This window comes from Gorilla gorilla, chromosome 3 (assembly GCF_029281585.2).
Source record: "Gorilla gorilla gorilla isolate KB3781 chromosome 3, NHGRI_mGorGor1-v2.1_pri, whole genome shotgun sequence".
NCBI classification, from domain to species: domain Eukaryota; kingdom Metazoa; phylum Chordata; class Mammalia; order Primates; family Hominidae; genus Gorilla; species Gorilla gorilla.
In genome coordinates, this window is record NC_073227.2 from 13,710,087 (window position 1) to 13,726,236 (window position 16,150).

The 16,150-nt window shown below is 53.2% G+C and overlaps 1 protein-coding gene across 3 annotated transcripts in view; it reads right to left on the minus strand.

Annotated features, from left to right (window-relative positions):
* Positions 1-16,150, minus strand: part of SORCS2 (sortilin related VPS10 domain containing receptor 2) — a 593,679-nt gene that overhangs the window by 48,241 nt on the left and 529,288 nt on the right. For all 3 annotated transcript variants that reach the window (XM_055385390.2, XM_019024999.4, XM_055385389.2), the window contains exons 10-11: positions 11,996-12,142; positions 6,086-6,188 (exon numbers count right to left, since the gene is read on the minus strand). In XM_055385390.2, coding sequence (XP_055241365.2) covers positions 6,086-6,188; positions 11,996-12,142 — 250 coding nt within the window. The remainder of the gene's footprint in view (positions 1-6,085; positions 6,189-11,995; positions 12,143-16,150) is intronic.

Below are 16,150 nucleotides of genomic sequence, written 5' to 3' on the forward strand. Positions count from 1 at the left end.
CTATCCACCCACCCACCAATCCATCCATCCATCCATCCATCCATCCATCCATCCATCCAACCATCTATCCACCCACCCACCAATCCATCCATCCATCCATCCATCCATCCATCCATCCACCCACCCACCCATCCACTCACCCACCCACCCACCCACTCACCCATCCACTCACCCACCCACCCATCCACTCACCCATCCACTCACCCATCCAACCATACATCCATCCATCCACCCACCCACCAATCCATCCATCCATCCAACCATCCACCCACCCACCCACCCACCAATCCATCCATCCATCCATCCATCCATCCACCCACCAATCCATCCATCCATCCATCCACCCACCCACCAATCTATCCATCCACTCACCTATCCAACCATCCATCCATCCATCCACCCACCCATCCATCTAACCATCCACCCATCCACTCATCCATCCATCTATCCATCCTCCCATCCATCTTTTATTAATCTAATATCCATCCAATTGATCATCCCTCCATCTACCTATTATCTCAGTTCCATCACTCACTCTCTCCTGCATGTATTCAATGGCATTTGCTGAGTGTCTACTCTCTGCACAGCCCTGTGCTGAGCTCTGGTGAGCTGAGCTGAATGAGCTGTGGCCCCTGCTCCCTGAGGGCTCTGAATCTAGCAGACAAGGGTGGCCGTGCAGGTGAACACAGAGCCAGGACAGTGGACCTGTGAGGAGAGCCTTGAGGAGAGCCTCAAGGAGAGACTCAGGCAGGAAAGAGCCTGTGAGTGGAGCCTGGAGAGCTGAACGTGGCTGTCCAAGGGAAAGGGGACTGGGTGTCCAAGGAAGAGGCAGCAGCCTGGGCAGAAATGTGGACCCGGGCAGGTGCAAGACAGATAGGATGGGTGGGGCAGAGGGGCAGGTGTGGAATCTGTGCAGTGTGGTGCCTGGCAAACAAAAGGTGCTGAGCGATGGCTACTGAATGAATGAAGTGAGTGAGGTGAATGAATGAACAGAACAAGCAGCAGGGAGGAGAGAAAGAAAAGATGCCTTTTATCTTTCTGCTATCCCAGACGCCAGCAGCCACTCTGGGACACACGCATCACAGGCGGAGCCGGGCAGGGAGTGTTGCCGCGTCAGCACACTGCGCGGGCCAATTTGCAGTTTGTAATTTCAACTGTGCACATGTCTGTCTTTTAAGAAATGCTATCTGTTTTCCTTGCTCTGTCTACCAAAGCTGTCAGGCTGCCAGTCACCTAACAGTCTCGGGGGAAAGAAGGAGCGATTCAGGGAACACATTGCAGGCTGTCAGAGTGGAAGGGCCTGCAGAAAGCTGACGCTGACACCCTCATTTTACGGATGGGAAACTGAGGTCCCAGGGTGGAGGGAGGTGATGAGGGGAGAAGCTTCTCTGCTGCCTCCCTGCCTGGGTGTTCTGGTGTCTCTTTGGGCCTCCTCTCCTCAGGCCCAGGACCCCTGCCCTTCCTTGGTGCCAGCAGAGTGGTAGGAGTCAGTGCTCACTGAATGAAGACATGCTTCCTCTCCATCCTTCCTCTGCCCCTGCAGCCAGAAAACAGAGCAAAGCCACACACCAAAATCTACCCCACCCACACTTCACCAAGGAGGACTGCGGGGCAGATGCCAATGGCTCCCGAGAGAGGGAGCACCGGCGATCACCAAGACACAGCCAGGGCCCAGGTGAGTGGGCTGCCCCATAGTCTTCCAGGTTCCGCCGGTGCTCCTATCTCCAGAAGGGCCCGGTGAGTGTCCACAGAACTGGTGGGGCTCAATTCAGCTCCCAACCCCACCCAGGCCCCTCAGCCAGGCCAAGGGCTTCTCGCCCTTACATCTAGACATGTCCTGACATTGATGGGCCCTTGACTGGCCGAGTCTCCAAAAAAAGGGACTGCGCTAGGGAGGGCTGGGCCTGCAAATGGCTCTGAGACTCAGTTCCCTGAGCCAAGCCAGCAGCACAGAGCAGGCTGTGGTGCTCCCAGCTCCCAAACGGCCTCCTCAAGGTTTTCTTGGCTAAATGCTACCATCACCTCTGCCAGGGCTAGGGATGGAGAAGTGTTCACTGGCCTCTGCTCTGTGTTGGATCCTGAGGACGTCTGGATGATCAGCTGGGACACAGACCAGTGACCAGGATGGGGCAAAGGACAGTGCAGGGAGCAGGCTCCATAATCACCTGGGGCACCCACAGCATCTGAGGAGCAGGTGGGGGTTGGCACCCACTCTGCACTCTTTGGCTTTCTAGGGGAGGCACATGAGCTGGAGCAGGAACCCGAGGACCTGCCCTGGGCATGGAGAGCAGCCTCGGCAAGGGGGTGGTGGGAGGCAGCTGGCCACAGGCCATGCAGGGTCCGGGAACACTGGCTCGCTGGGATCCCCGAAGGTGTGGAGCAGGAAACACTGATCTCACAGGGTATAACTCAGTGTGAGGATTCCTATCCTAGTCTATTGAAAGGAAGAAAGGATGAAGATGAGGAAGAAAGGGTGAAGATGAGGTATCCTTCAGATGCCACTCACTCCAACACAGGAGCTCAGAAGGGAGCCAGCCGTTCAGTCCTGCAACACGCCCAGTCGGGAAGAACCCGCCACCGGCACCCTCGGCCAGGGCTGGGTTGATTTCTGGGCTCAACATGGCTGATTCTCCACCGGCCGGTTAAAAGTCAAGCTTTTGTCTTTGCTTCTCAAATCCATCCCCTTCTATTAGTAGTTGGAGCCATGGCTCCACTTTCTGGGTCCCTCTGCAGTCTGACCTCTGGAGGCTGGACCTGAGGATGGGCCCCAGAGACTGGAATGCATCTCCTTGAGCTCGAGACCCCAGCGCGGCACTCCCCCACCTCCACCCTGCACACGCGGTGCCCTCTGCCTAGAGTGTCCTCCCTGTGTGTCGGCTTGGCAGATGCCCATTTGTCCAGCAGGCTCAATCCAAACCCCAGGGAAGAGTCGAGTGCCCATACCCTATGTCCCTCTGGACCATCTTGTAGGAGCACTCGGCATCAGGATGCTTCTGGCCCTGCAGTCATCATCCCTTTGCTCCTCTGTTCAACCCTGAGCAGCTGAGTCTTAGCTCCCTCATTTCCAGCACCCAGTGCAGTGCCTGGCATGGGGGCAGGAGTGCCCAGTGTCCCCTTGGATGAGAGGACAGCCTGGCAGAGCACATCTGCCCTGAAGGTTTCCTGCCGTACCCTGTCTCATTCTTACAGGGTTTTGTCCTCTCATTTTGCAGATGAAACTGAGGCTCAGAGAAGTGCAGTGAAATCTCAGAGTCCTACAGCTGGGAGGCATACAGCCTGGGGCTTTTCTCTCTTGTCTGCCTGCCTCTGGGATGGAATTCAGGAATGAACGGTGGGGTGGGCAGGGGAGCGACCCTGTGGAAACAGGTAGCCGTCATCCCCAGCCGCCTCCAGCAGTGCGGTCACATGGCACTGGGACCTGTGCCAGGGCAGGCAGCCATGTCGGGCCAGCAGATGTGAAGCCAGCCCACGTGCCTTTTCCTCCTGCTCCCAGCAGATGCTAAGGGCTGGAGAGGAGGCTGGAAACAATGGACACATCCATTGGCCCACCTTGCATGCCTGGCTCCACCTTCCAGGAAAGCCCTGGCCAAGACTGAACAGAAGTGGATAAAATAGAAGTGTAGTCTCCTGCCCTTGTAGGGACAGTGGGGGGCAAGCAGGGAGGGAGGAAGGCTGTGACTGACACCCCCACAGAGTGAAGGGGGCTGCTCTCGGTGCTCTGCATGACTCCTGCACAATTCAGGGGTGCACTGAGAGATGTTGGGAGACCGAGACCCTCATTCTGGGCTCTCAGGGCCTTTGAGCAGTGGAAACATTGGAAATCATGCCTTTTTGCACTTTGGTGAAGAATTTGGGGTTTCAGCGAATCAAGACAGTGCATTTTAAATACCCTGTCATTGAGGAGCCCAGGAAACCAAGTGTACAGGATTGAGGGTGTCTAACGTGGGTGGTGAGCCTGTCTGTGCGTGGAAGCTGATAGGCAGTCAGCGGCTTCACATTGATGCTGATGGGTCACATTTTCGTTGATCATTGTGGGGGCAGACAGAGGCTGTCCAGATGGGCTGTCACTGCCTAGGACCCCGGGCATATAGAGCATGCAGAGGAACTCCGGAAGCTGAAGGGCTTTGTTCACAATCCCCTCCCTTCCCAGCTGCAAAGCCCCAGCCTCCCTAGACAGGCCAGGTCTCTGCCGTCAGACCCAGCCCTGCACGTAGGCTTCACCTCCAGCCACTCCCTGCACTCTGGTCTGGTCCTTTGGGGTCCCCACGTTCCCCCTTCCACCCAGAAGGCCATTCCTGCCATCACAACATGGCCACTCTTTCACTTGTCCCTTCACTCACTCATTCACAAACAGCCTTGGAGGGCCCACCCTGGGCCAGGCCCCAGCTCGGTGCTGGGATATAGTGAAGGGTAAGATGTGGTGTCCAGCTCAGAGTCTGGGGTCCACATCCATATGGTCCTTGGCCACTGGCCACACAGCCACCCCCTCTGTGTGGCAGATGGTGCTGGGGGAAATGGAGGGAAGGGGTCCTGGGTTCAGGAAGTGTGAACTCTGGGCCTGTGCCTCTGCTGTTCAGTTTCTGCAGGAGATGCTGCCTGTCTGACTGTCACAGACCCCATGTGCAAAGTATTCCCCAATTCTCCCACACACCAGCCAAGCGACCTCAGACAGGTGGCTCTACTTTGTATTTTGAATGGTTCTTCTAAAGCAAATCAACCTCATTTTATGGTATTATTTAATCAGTACACTAGGATTCTTGGATGTTCTAGTTTAGTGGAAGAGACAAACACAAAAATTATAATTTTGGGTTTTTAAAAAAGTGCTACTTGTATACTTGTTTTTCTCCCCCCACTAAACTAGAACTTTCTTCGGGGGCCAATAAATATCAACCATGATACAAATCATCCATCCATTGATCCACTTAACCATCTATCAGTTTTTCTTTCCATTCATCATTCATTCATCATCCGTCCATCCATTCACCATCTATCCATCACCCATCATCCGTCTATCATCCACCCATCCACTCATCCATCCATCCACTCACCCATCCACCTATCCATCCACCTATCCACCACCCATCCACCGCCATCCATCCATCATGCATCATCCATCCATTCATCTATCCATCCATCCATTCAGCATCTATCCATCATCCATCATCCATCCACCCACCCATCCATTCATCCACCCATCCATCCATCCATCCACCCACCCACCCACCCACAATCATCCATTCATCCACTCATCCATCCGCCCACCCACCCACCCACCATCATCCATCCAACATGCATCATCCATCCATCAATTCAGCATCTATCCATCATTCATCATCCATCCACCCACTCATCCATCCATCCACACACCCACCCACCCACCCGTCCACCTATCCACCACCCATTCACCATCATCCAATCCATCATGCATCATTCATACATTCATCTATCCATCCATCAATTCAGCATCTATCCATCATCCATCATCCATCCACCCACCCATCCATTCATCCACCCATCCATCCATCCATCCACCCACCCACCCACCCACAATCATCCATTCATCCACTCATCCATCCGCCCACCCACCCACCCACCATCATCCATCCAACATGCATCATCCATCCATCAATTCAGCATCTATCCATCATTCATCATCCATCCATCCACTCATCCATCCATCCACCACCCATCCACCATCATCCATCCATCATCCATCCATTGATCTGTCCATCCTCCACCCATCCATTCACCATCTGTCCATCATCCAGCCAGCCATCATTCATCCACCATCCACCTATCCATCATTCATCTTCTATCAATTTATCTATCCATCCATCCATTCATCCACTCTTCCATCTGTCCATCTTTCCATTCTGCCAACACATACCATATGCCCACCCTGGGCCATGCATTCATTTCTCGGAATTTGCCATGAGAGCTGAGCTTCCTGGAGATGCAGTGGTACTGCCTCCTAAAGGACATACTATGACCTCAGGCCCATGACCATCCATTTTTACTCTTGAGATTGGAGGTACTCTTGGGCTGTAATGGCACCTGCCAGCCACCTGTGATGGAAGCCACCTACCTGCACCCATGATGAGGCCTGGGGCAGTGTCCTTGGTGTGCACGGTGCCTGATACGTAGGGGTTGTCTGCCCAGCGCAGGTGCAGGTGCAGGTGGCAGTCTGGCTGCAAGGAAGAGAAAGGAGGCAACTGTCAACACATGAGTAGAAGCATCCTTAGGAAAACTAAGCCTGATGACAAATCTGCCCCTGTGGCTTTTTGGGAGAGAAGGCCGGGCCAGGAGTGCCTTGGAGGAACGGATGGAGGATGGGAAGCAGGTGTGAGGCTGAAAGGGTGGGAAGGACAAGGGAAGCTTCAGCAGGTGCTGTGCTGACAGCCTGGGAGGGGGAAGTGGGCACAAGTGAGGCGCCCGGGAGGATCTGTTGGTTCCCTAGTCTAGATTAGGGACTCCTACAGCCCCTGGGTGTGGTGCCTCTGCTCACGGATGCAGCTGCTGGGGCTTCTCCCACTGAGGGCTCTTGGGCATCAGTCAAGAGCCCAAGTGCCGGGTCAAGTGCCAGGCCGTGGGATGTGATTCCTGGAGCCTGCACAGCCCAAGCTCATAATCATTCATTCACCTACCCAGAACCTTTATTGGGAGCCTGTGACCACAGTATCCCTGGCATCAGAGGACAGCTGGGGGTCACCCCGTAAGACCCTCTCACTTTGAGATACAGAGGGGTGGGTTAAGTGTGCAAGAGCTCCAGGGGGTTGTCTCTGGAGACCCCATTCCTCCTGATCTCTCTCTGGGAGCCTGAGATACTGGATCTCAGAGGTCTGGCTGGCCGAGCCCTCCTTGGTGACATAGGTGCACCACGACAGACCCCACTGAACCAACAGATGCCGAAAGGCTTTGTGGGGTAATGACTCTGGGCTCAGCCTTCCTAATTTCCCCAAGTCAGGGAACTCCATAGGGTGAAGTGAGGCAGTGCAATCCTCAGGCTGGTCACAGAAAGGGCAGGGCTTGGACTCCTCGTACCTCCTCTAAATGGCAGTGTGGCCTTATGAAAAATGCTTAGCCTCTCTGTGCCTTTCTTTCTTCTCTGTGAGATGGGGCAATAACCTCTGCTTCACAGGATATTGGATTACTATGGCACAGCTCTGGGGTCCAGCCCTTCCCCTGGGCAAGATACTGCCTAATTGTTTACTTATAAGAATGGTAAACATTGTATTTGCCACCTTAAAATTATTTTTTTTCTGTTAAAAATCTCCAGCTTAGAAGTACGCTAGAACTGGGTACTCAGAGATCCAAATTGTAACTTAGGAGACACCACTAATTTTCTGGGCAGCCTTGGGACTCAGTTTCCTCATCTGCAAAATGAAGACAGTGACGGTGAGGCCTGCTGACCCACTCTGCAGGGGTCATTCCAGAATCCCCTCGTCATTGCGGTGTCATATCATCTACTAACATCACGTCAGAGGTATCCTCTCTCTTCATTTCATGTCTTTATAACACTTTCTTCCGGCCCATGAATTGCTTACGTTTTACACAGGTGACTCTAACTTAAAAGTTAAACCATTCAGGAAATTGGATATTGACTTGGATAAGATGCGACCAGGTGGTGGCCGCAGTTGGCAGACAGGCTTTATTTGTCTGCTCTAGGGTTTAACAGATGTACTGGTTGTACTACATGTTGTACGATTCACCCATGAGCGATGCCCGGAGCAGGGAATCTACAGAGCCAGGAACGGACAGTTGGTTGCTAGGGGCTGGAGGCAGATGGGGGATAGGGAGGTGACAGCTAAGGATCGGGGCCTTCCTTTTTTGGGTGGTGAAAATGTCCTAAAAGGGACAGTGGTGATGGTGGCACAACTCTGTGAATAGACTAAAGGCCACTGAACTATGAATTAGAGGGTGCTGCTTCACAAACCCTAGCTACCTCTCCCCACCCCTCACCACTAGTGGCCTATTCTGGTTGCCTGGCACTCAGGCCAGAGAAGTGGAACCCTCCTCAGGGTTCCCTGTGGGGTGGCCAGTTACGGCCTGCAGGCCACTGGTGAACACAGGCGGCTCTATGAACCCTTTTGCATTCGCCTTGCGGCCTGCTGACGGCCAAACAGACGGCTCCCCCTTCTCCTGGGGCAGCTGCAGGTGCCATGCTGGTGTCTGACACACGCACTCCCACGCAAGCTTGGGCCACCAGGTGAAAAGAAGGGCAATGCCGGCAGGCTTGGAGGTGCCTGCCCATGGGGCACCAGGATGCCCTGCACAGGTGGCAGGCCAGTGCGCATCAGGAGCCCCAGAACCCGTCTTGGGTGCATGTGGTCAGAGACAGGGCTTCCTCTGAGGCCACCCAGGACGAGGACAGGAGAACCCTGGGGCAGGCTGTGGCCCTGGGAGTCCATGCAGAATGCTCCAGTGTTGACCGAGGTGGGCCTGGGTTCCTGCAGGGCTGGAGGCAGGCCAAGCTGGGGGCTCACACTGTTCCAGGACTCTCCCTTCTCTGTCCATTTGGCACATAGGGGCCAGAGGGTGCCCTAAAGAAGTGTCTAGCAAATCATCAAAGCCTACCAGATGGACCAGGGCCGGGAGATGCAGCACCAGCCACCTGGACGCCTGGCACTCACTGCAGCCTCACGCCTTAGAAGAGTGACCATGGACTGCATGGTGAATGAAGTTTTATGCTGAATTCAAGATGCAAACAGATTCAAACCCTTTCCAATGAAGCTGAATCATCCTAAAACAGATCTGATCACACCACTCCTGTTAAAGCCATCCCTGCATTTTCCCATTGAGGGAAGGAGGTATCCCCAGACAGGAAGCTGGTCAAGTGGCCTGAGCAAAGATTTGTGACCCAGAGTTAAGAGAAAAACAGAGGACTGAAAAATCACGCATGTGTGGGATCCCAATGACAACTTCATAATGTGTGTATGAGCGAAAAGATTGTAAAGAACAAAAATACCCAGTTATTGTTTTTCTGGATGGTGTGATTCTGGTGATACCTTATTTCCCTTTTTATACCTTTCTGTATCTTCCAAGCATTCTGCAATAATCAGGAATCACTTTTATGAGCGCTAAGTCCTCAGGTACAGTTTGCCCATTCATTGAGAGGCTGTGTGGCTGCAGGAGGGACACAGTCAGGAGGTCCTGTGAGTGGCCCAACTTGTCCTGCCCCTGCACTTTCACCCTTGGAGATGCCATGGCCACACACGCAGGATAGCCCAGGCCTTCTGAGCCATACGGATGTCATATATATATATATTTATTTTAATTTTTGAGATGGAATCTCGCTCTGTCACCCAGGCTGGAGTGCAGTGGCACGATCTAGGCTCACTGCAACCTCCACCTCCCAGGTTCAAGCGATTCTCCTGCCTCAGCCTCCCAAGTAGCTGGGATTACAGGCATGTGCCACCACGCCTGGCTACTTTTTGTATTTTTAGTAGAGACGGGGTTTCACCATGTTGGCCAGGCTGGTCTCAAACCCGACCTCAGGTGATCTGCCTGCCTCGGCCTCCCAAAGTGCTGGGATTCCAGGTGTGAGCCACCGTGCCCAGCCCGTGAGGCTGTAATTTGATGTCTGTTGTACCCACGTGGGCTCCATGCACTTGGCTCTGCATTCCCCCGTGCCCAGTCGGGTTTCCACATGCCTGCCTGAGGCCACACGCTCACCAGTTTGCTCCTATTTCATTATTTCAAGGCCAGGACATAAATCTCACCGAGGTTATCTCCTCACTGAGCTGCATAATCGCAGACAAGAGTCTATTCTTAGCAAAAACTTGCTTTGACAGATTAATATGGCTTAACTTTGCCAATGATGATACAAAAATTAGCCCTTTCACAGCAATTCTGTTCTGGGAAGCGTTTTTACAAAGGGCTGGTAATTAATTCTCCACACAGGTCGACAGGTGTTACCAGCAGGAGCGGGGCTTGAGCAGAGGTGGGCAGCGGGCCCCTGAGAGGTGAGTGTTCACGAGTCAGAGCTCAAGCCTCAGCTTAGAGCAAGGGGTTGCCCTGGGGGCCACAGAGTCCCACCCTGGCTCCAGGGTCAGGGCTCTCTGGGAGGAGGAATTGCTCCCCTCTTAGTACCACGGCCTCCATGGGCCAACACTGGGGCTGCTGGTGGTGGTGGGGAGGGGGCTCACCATTTTCTGAGCCCTGCTGTGTGCCAGGTGGAATCCCAGGAAGACAGGGAATGTCTTCTGTTTTGCTGGTTGGTGTGTTCTGAGCCTGCGGAACAGTGCCTGGCACATTGCAAGTGCTCACACAGATTTGCTGAATATAAACCTGTCAAACAGGTACTTTTGTTCTTTCTATTTTACACAGGAGGAAGCTGAGGAAGAGTCATGGGTGGTTTCAGGTGTCCCCAGCGTGCAGTCTCTAAGAAGGGCTTATGGGTGACAGTGGGAAACAGACAGAGAAGCAGTATGCCCAGTGAAGGGCTCCTCAGTGGAGGGAACATGTGGGTAGGGTTTTCAGGTGTTAGTAGGAGCTTGCTGGATGAGGAAAAGGGAAAGGGCATTCTAGGCCTTGGGGACGGCGTAGAAAGAGGGAGAGCTTGGAAGGGAAGGGATTGGCTCTTCCTTGCAGATTGCTCCATGTCAGGCATAGGCCGATCTCTGCATTCTTTCGTCTCATCCTCACTCCAGTGCCGCAGGGATGTTTATCATCTTCCTCCGTTTTCAACAGAGGCTCAGAGGCACTGGTTGATGTAGCCAAGATCACATAGTCAGGGGGCTAAGACTGCAGCCCTGTGCGGCTCTAACACTAGACCCTTCTCCCACCCCGAGTTGCCCAGCACCTAGGAAGGGGCAGGGATGCTGGTGGTGGTGAGCTCCCTGCGGTATGCAAGGAGAGAAGCCCCGGGAGAGGCCATGTCTCACGGGGGTGTTGGAAGGGGAGTGAGAAGCCTGGTCAGATTCTCTTGGCCCATTTAGCCTCTTCCTCCCTTGCATCCACTGGTCCCTGGCAGCTGAGGGCTCACCTTAGCTAGGACCAGGGCTCCTTACAGCTCTGTCTCTCCTTCCTCACCAGCATGGGCCTGTGCACCACCTGGATCCCTGGTAGCCACATGAGAGCGGGCAAGAGTCCCAGCTACATTGAGAGATTCCCCACTCTAGGCAACCAAGGACTCAGGCAGTCGATACTTCTATTCATGTAGAAAGGTGCCCCTGGGATAGTGGACCAGCTTTGGGGCTCAGGATGTCTGAACTCTGGCCCAGCTCTATCACTTACTGGCAGTGTGATGGTACACTGCCCTCCATGGCAGATTAGAAGCAAGTGTCTGCTCCTCAGCCCTCACTCCCATGGGCAGAGTACAATTCCAAGGTCCTTGATGTTGACCAGTAAGATTTAGCAGATGTACCAGCAGGCTTGAATTGTACTTGCCTGTTTCTGTTTATCCTCTTGTACTTCTGGCATCACCAAGAGAATTAAGCTGGTTCCAGGAGAAGGATGCAAGATGTGCAGAGCAGAGACCAGCCTAAATCAGTCCATTCCCTGACATATGAGCAAGCCCAGACAAGATCAGCAGAGCCACCCAGCTGAGCCCAGACAAGATCAGCAGAGCCGCTCAGCTGAGCCCAGACAAGGTCAGCAGAGCCGCTCAGCTGAGCCCAGCCAAGGTCAGCAGAGCTGCTCAGCTGAGCCCAGCCAAGGTCAGCAGAGCTGCCCAGCTCAGCCCAGACAAGATCAGCAGAGCTGCCCAGCTGAGCCCACCTATAGATCTGGGGAGTAAGTGTTGTTGTTTTGGGTGGTTTATTGCACAGCAATTCTGTGTCAAAAACTGATATACTTCCCTCTCTGACCTCCAATTAACTTTTCTGTAAAACAAGGAGTTTCATTTGACCCTCTCTACCACACCCAGCAGAAATAGGTGGTTCATGTGTCTCAGATGGTCCTTCTCAGACATCACCACCTCTGACCCTCTTGATTACTGAAGTTATATCTAGCATCCACGCCAAGGACAGTGTGTGATGTGAGCAGAGGTACTTACAGGCTTGCAGTTGGTTGGTTTTCCATTCATGTCCATGCTGGGTGGCCTCAGGTAATCCCAGTCGCGGCCCTTGTTGTAGGTTATAAGCGTCATCACTTTCCCATCAATTTTTTGGTTTGCCAGGAAGACTCCTTTCACCCCTCTGACCTGGGACAAAAATAAAAGAAGGACTGTAAACTTACACTGGAGCACTCTGATGACCAAGTATCCACCATGCTCCAGCCCCTTGCTAAAGTGCTCTGCACGTGTGGCCTCATTTCACAGTCACAATGTCCAGCAGCTGAGACACATTCTAGAGGTGAGTGAGGTTTAGAGGGGCCAGGGATTCAAGACTCTGGCCCCAGTTTTAATGGAAAGCTAGTTCTGTCTAGCTCTGAAGCCTGAATGATTTTCATGGTGCTGAGCTGTTCTCCCAGGTCCAGACACCAACCATCAGATGGCAAGTGGGGTTCTGGAGCCCTGACCTGCCTGTCCCTCAAAGTCACCCCATCCTTGCCTCAGAGGTCCTGATTCAGAGCTCAGATCCTCCCAGTGCCTCTTGTTTCTATTGGACCACACATCCTGGACCAATAGAATTGCCTCTGGGCTTGCCTCTGGGGACCCCCCAGCTCAATCCCCATACAAACATGCCAAGGAATGAAGACAGGAGGGTCCATGCTTCCCCTAGAACACCCGGGACAGGGCTCCACTTGCCTTCATTGCTCAGGGCTAACCTGGTCTCTTTCTCAAGGTTTCCTAAGAGGCCCATGGCAGTGACCCAAACATATCCAAGAGTGGTTACTAAGTTGACCTGTAAGAAACGTGCAACTGTCAGCAACTTCACATAGTTCAACCGAGTGGTTTGCTCCCAGAGAGGGTCTTTTCCTGCAAGTTCCTTATTTCATGGTGGGTTTTGACCCATATTTATCAAGACCCAATAGTGTGGTGTGAAGAGGCACAAGAATGCCCACCACTTATCAAGGCCTCCTGTGTGCCAGGCCAGAAGCTGTTTCTGCACCTGTATATGCAGCATGCACCATGGGAAACTGAGGCTCAGAGGGGGTGCAACCTGCCCAAAGGCCCATAACCAAAGATTCCAGCTAGGATAGTAACGGCATACAGTTATTAAGTGCTTCTATGTTACAGGCACTGAGCTTAATACGTGTCCTCTCACTGAATTCTCACAACTCCAGCAGGTCCTTATGGGGAGAACAGCAGCATCCATGAAGATGAAACCGGCGGACTGGGGTCTGAGCTTCCAGCAGCTGCTATAACAGATGGTCACAAACCCAGTGGCTTCAGACAACACACACGTATTCTCCCACAGCTCTGGAGGGCAAAAGCCTGGCATGCGGCTACAGTTTAAGTATCAGTGGAATCGCATTCCTTTCTGGAGGCTCCAGAGGAGCTTCCCTTTCCTTGCCTTTTCCAGCTTCTAGAGGCACCGGCATTCCTTGGCTCATGGCCCCTTCCTTCATCTTCAAAGCTAGCAACGCTGCATCTCTCTGACCGTGTTTCCACCATCACATCTTCTCTGACTCTCTCTCCTGCCTACCTCTTCCAATGTTAAGGATCCATGTGCTGACACTAGGCCCCTCCAGATAACCCAGGTCATCTTCCTGTCTGCTGACGAGCAGCCTTAATTCCTTCTGCAACCTCACTCCTCATCTGCCACATAAGGTAACATACATGCAGGTTCTGGGGCTCGGGAGGTGGCCATCTTTGAGGGGGTCACTATTCTCTCCAGCGCAGTCCCTCCCCGGACCCCCAAGGACACACATCAGTCTTCAAGTAAAATACATTCACCCCATCAAGGTTTCCAAAGTTCTCATCTCATTACAGCATTCATTCAAAGTCAAAAGTCTCATCTAAATATCACCAGATCAAAAGTTCCAAACCTTATCACCTGAGTCATCTAAACCAGATGTGGGTGAGCTCTGGGTAAAATCCATCTGTGGAGCTGGGAAACTAGCAAAGAAGTTATCTGTTTCAAAGTGCAAGGTTGGGACAGGCATATGGTGGTACAGATCTTTTGCCTCCCACTGATGGCTGTGGCTTGTTTAGGTTACCCTCGGAGTTGGCTCTCAGAGACTCAGGGCTGCCTTCATTGGATGTGGGAGTTGGGGCGCAGGGCAGGCTCTTTTCCTTGGGACCCACCAGGTCTTATCAACACAGGCAGACAGAGTCAGGAGCCAAGGGGATCACACTGCGAGCAGCCTCCCAGAGTTTCTAGAGAATGGCATACATGTGGCAAATCCATGCACAGAGCATTCAGCTGCCTGTATTATCTGCATAGGATGCTGTGGTCTAGAGGGTAGCCTTCCTCTCTGCAGAAGAAGCTTCATCAATGGTCCTGCTGGGCAGACAGTCCCAGGGGCTGGGAGGAGCCAGCTCCTTCTTGCCCATGTGGCATCACTCTGTCTCCTGCTCACTCGACTCAGTGACTACAGATGGGGCCCCCAGCCCAGAGTCCAGCTTCTTTGTGAGATGTGGTACCAAGAGCAGGCCCTGCAGAAACCCAGGACTCCATGTCACAGGGGTCTCGAGTTCTCTCCAGACTCTGGGTTTGGTCTGCAGGAGATGAGCTGCCGGCGGCTGGGAGAGGGCGGGGCACGTGCATGGGTGTGTGAGCCTGTGTCTGTGTGTGTATGAGTGTGAGTGTTGCCTATAGATTGGCTGCAGACAGGTCCCTCTGTGCTAGACTTCGGACCAGCCGCACACCCAGCAAATGGCTGCACATCCTTTGCTGTGTGGTCTGGAGCTGAAGGGAGGCCCGGGGAATGTGCCGCAAGTCTTTGTGTCTTACAAGCTCATAGAACCCTGACAAGGCAGGCAGGACGGGGACCCAGGGACATCACCCAGAGGGCTTCTGCCCTGTCTAGTGCTTGGTGCAGATGCCTTTCTGCTGTCCTCAGGGCAGGTAGAAGGCTGATTTGCCCATGATGGTTTGTGTTGTTGGGTAATTGCCATTTTATATCCCAGCTGGGTCTCTGTGAAAATGCTCAGCAATAAATAACATGGATCCAGATATAGGCCAAGGCCCCCGGGTGGGTCTGATTGGCCGAGCATCGGCTTAGAATATCAGCGTGTCTCTGCATAACTGCCCATATCACAGCTATATTCATTCTCTGCGTCTGCTGTAAAAAAAAAAAAGTCCCACAAGTTGTGTGGCTTCAGACAACAGAAATTCATTCTCTTGGAGGCTAGAGTCCAAATTCAAGGCGTGGGCAGGGCTGCGCTCCCTCTGCAGACTCCAGGGAAGGATCCTTCCTGCCCCTTCCAGCTCCACGCCTCCAGCCCTCCCTGGCGTGCGGCCGCGGTCTCTGCCTCTGTCTCCATGGGGCCTCTCTGTGTGCCTGTGACTCCTCTCCTGTCTCTGATAAGGACACTTGTGATTGCATTTAGAGCCCCTTGGATAATTTGGGATGATCTCTTCAGTGCTTGAGTCTTTCACTTCATGACGCTGCAAAAATCCCTTTTCAAATAAGGTCACATTGCAGGGCCTGGGTATTAGCATGTGGGCCACCATTTCAATGTCTATTTCGGGGCCACCATTCAGCCCATTATGATGCCTGTGGCCAGGGCTCCTTGGGGGCAGGGGACAGGGCTATGTCCCCTAAGTCCCCATTCATAACCCAAGCTCCAGCAAAAGAGGAGCCTAGGAAAGGTTTGCTGTCTTGCCTCACAACTGGGTTGTGCCCTGCTGGGGGAGAGACCCCTGCAGCCTTCCGAGGCAGTACCTGGCTCTGCCGTCTGTACCAAACATTTTTTCCTGGATGTGCTGCTGGGTGCACAACAACCACGACAGCAACAGTACTGGCCGTGGGCAGTGAGACTCAGGTGCCAGCCCCACCATGAATTATCCCTGATCCCCAGAAAGAGCAAGTGCTGGGAAAACAAAGTGAGTGCTCACTTGGAAACAGGTGCTGCTCTGCCTGTTTAATAGGAATGACAGTCTTAAACCTCACAGCAACCCTGTGAGGAAGGTGCCACTACCATTCCTGCTGCACATAGGGAAGCCCAGAGAGGTTAAGAAACCCACCTACGGCCACACAGCAAATACATACCAGTTCATGGACCTGACCCTCGGGCAGTCAGGTTCCAGAGTTGTGCTTGTAACCACCAGCTGTGACCCATGTTTGATGGTTTTCAGAGAAAGGCCATCCCTTGGGAGGG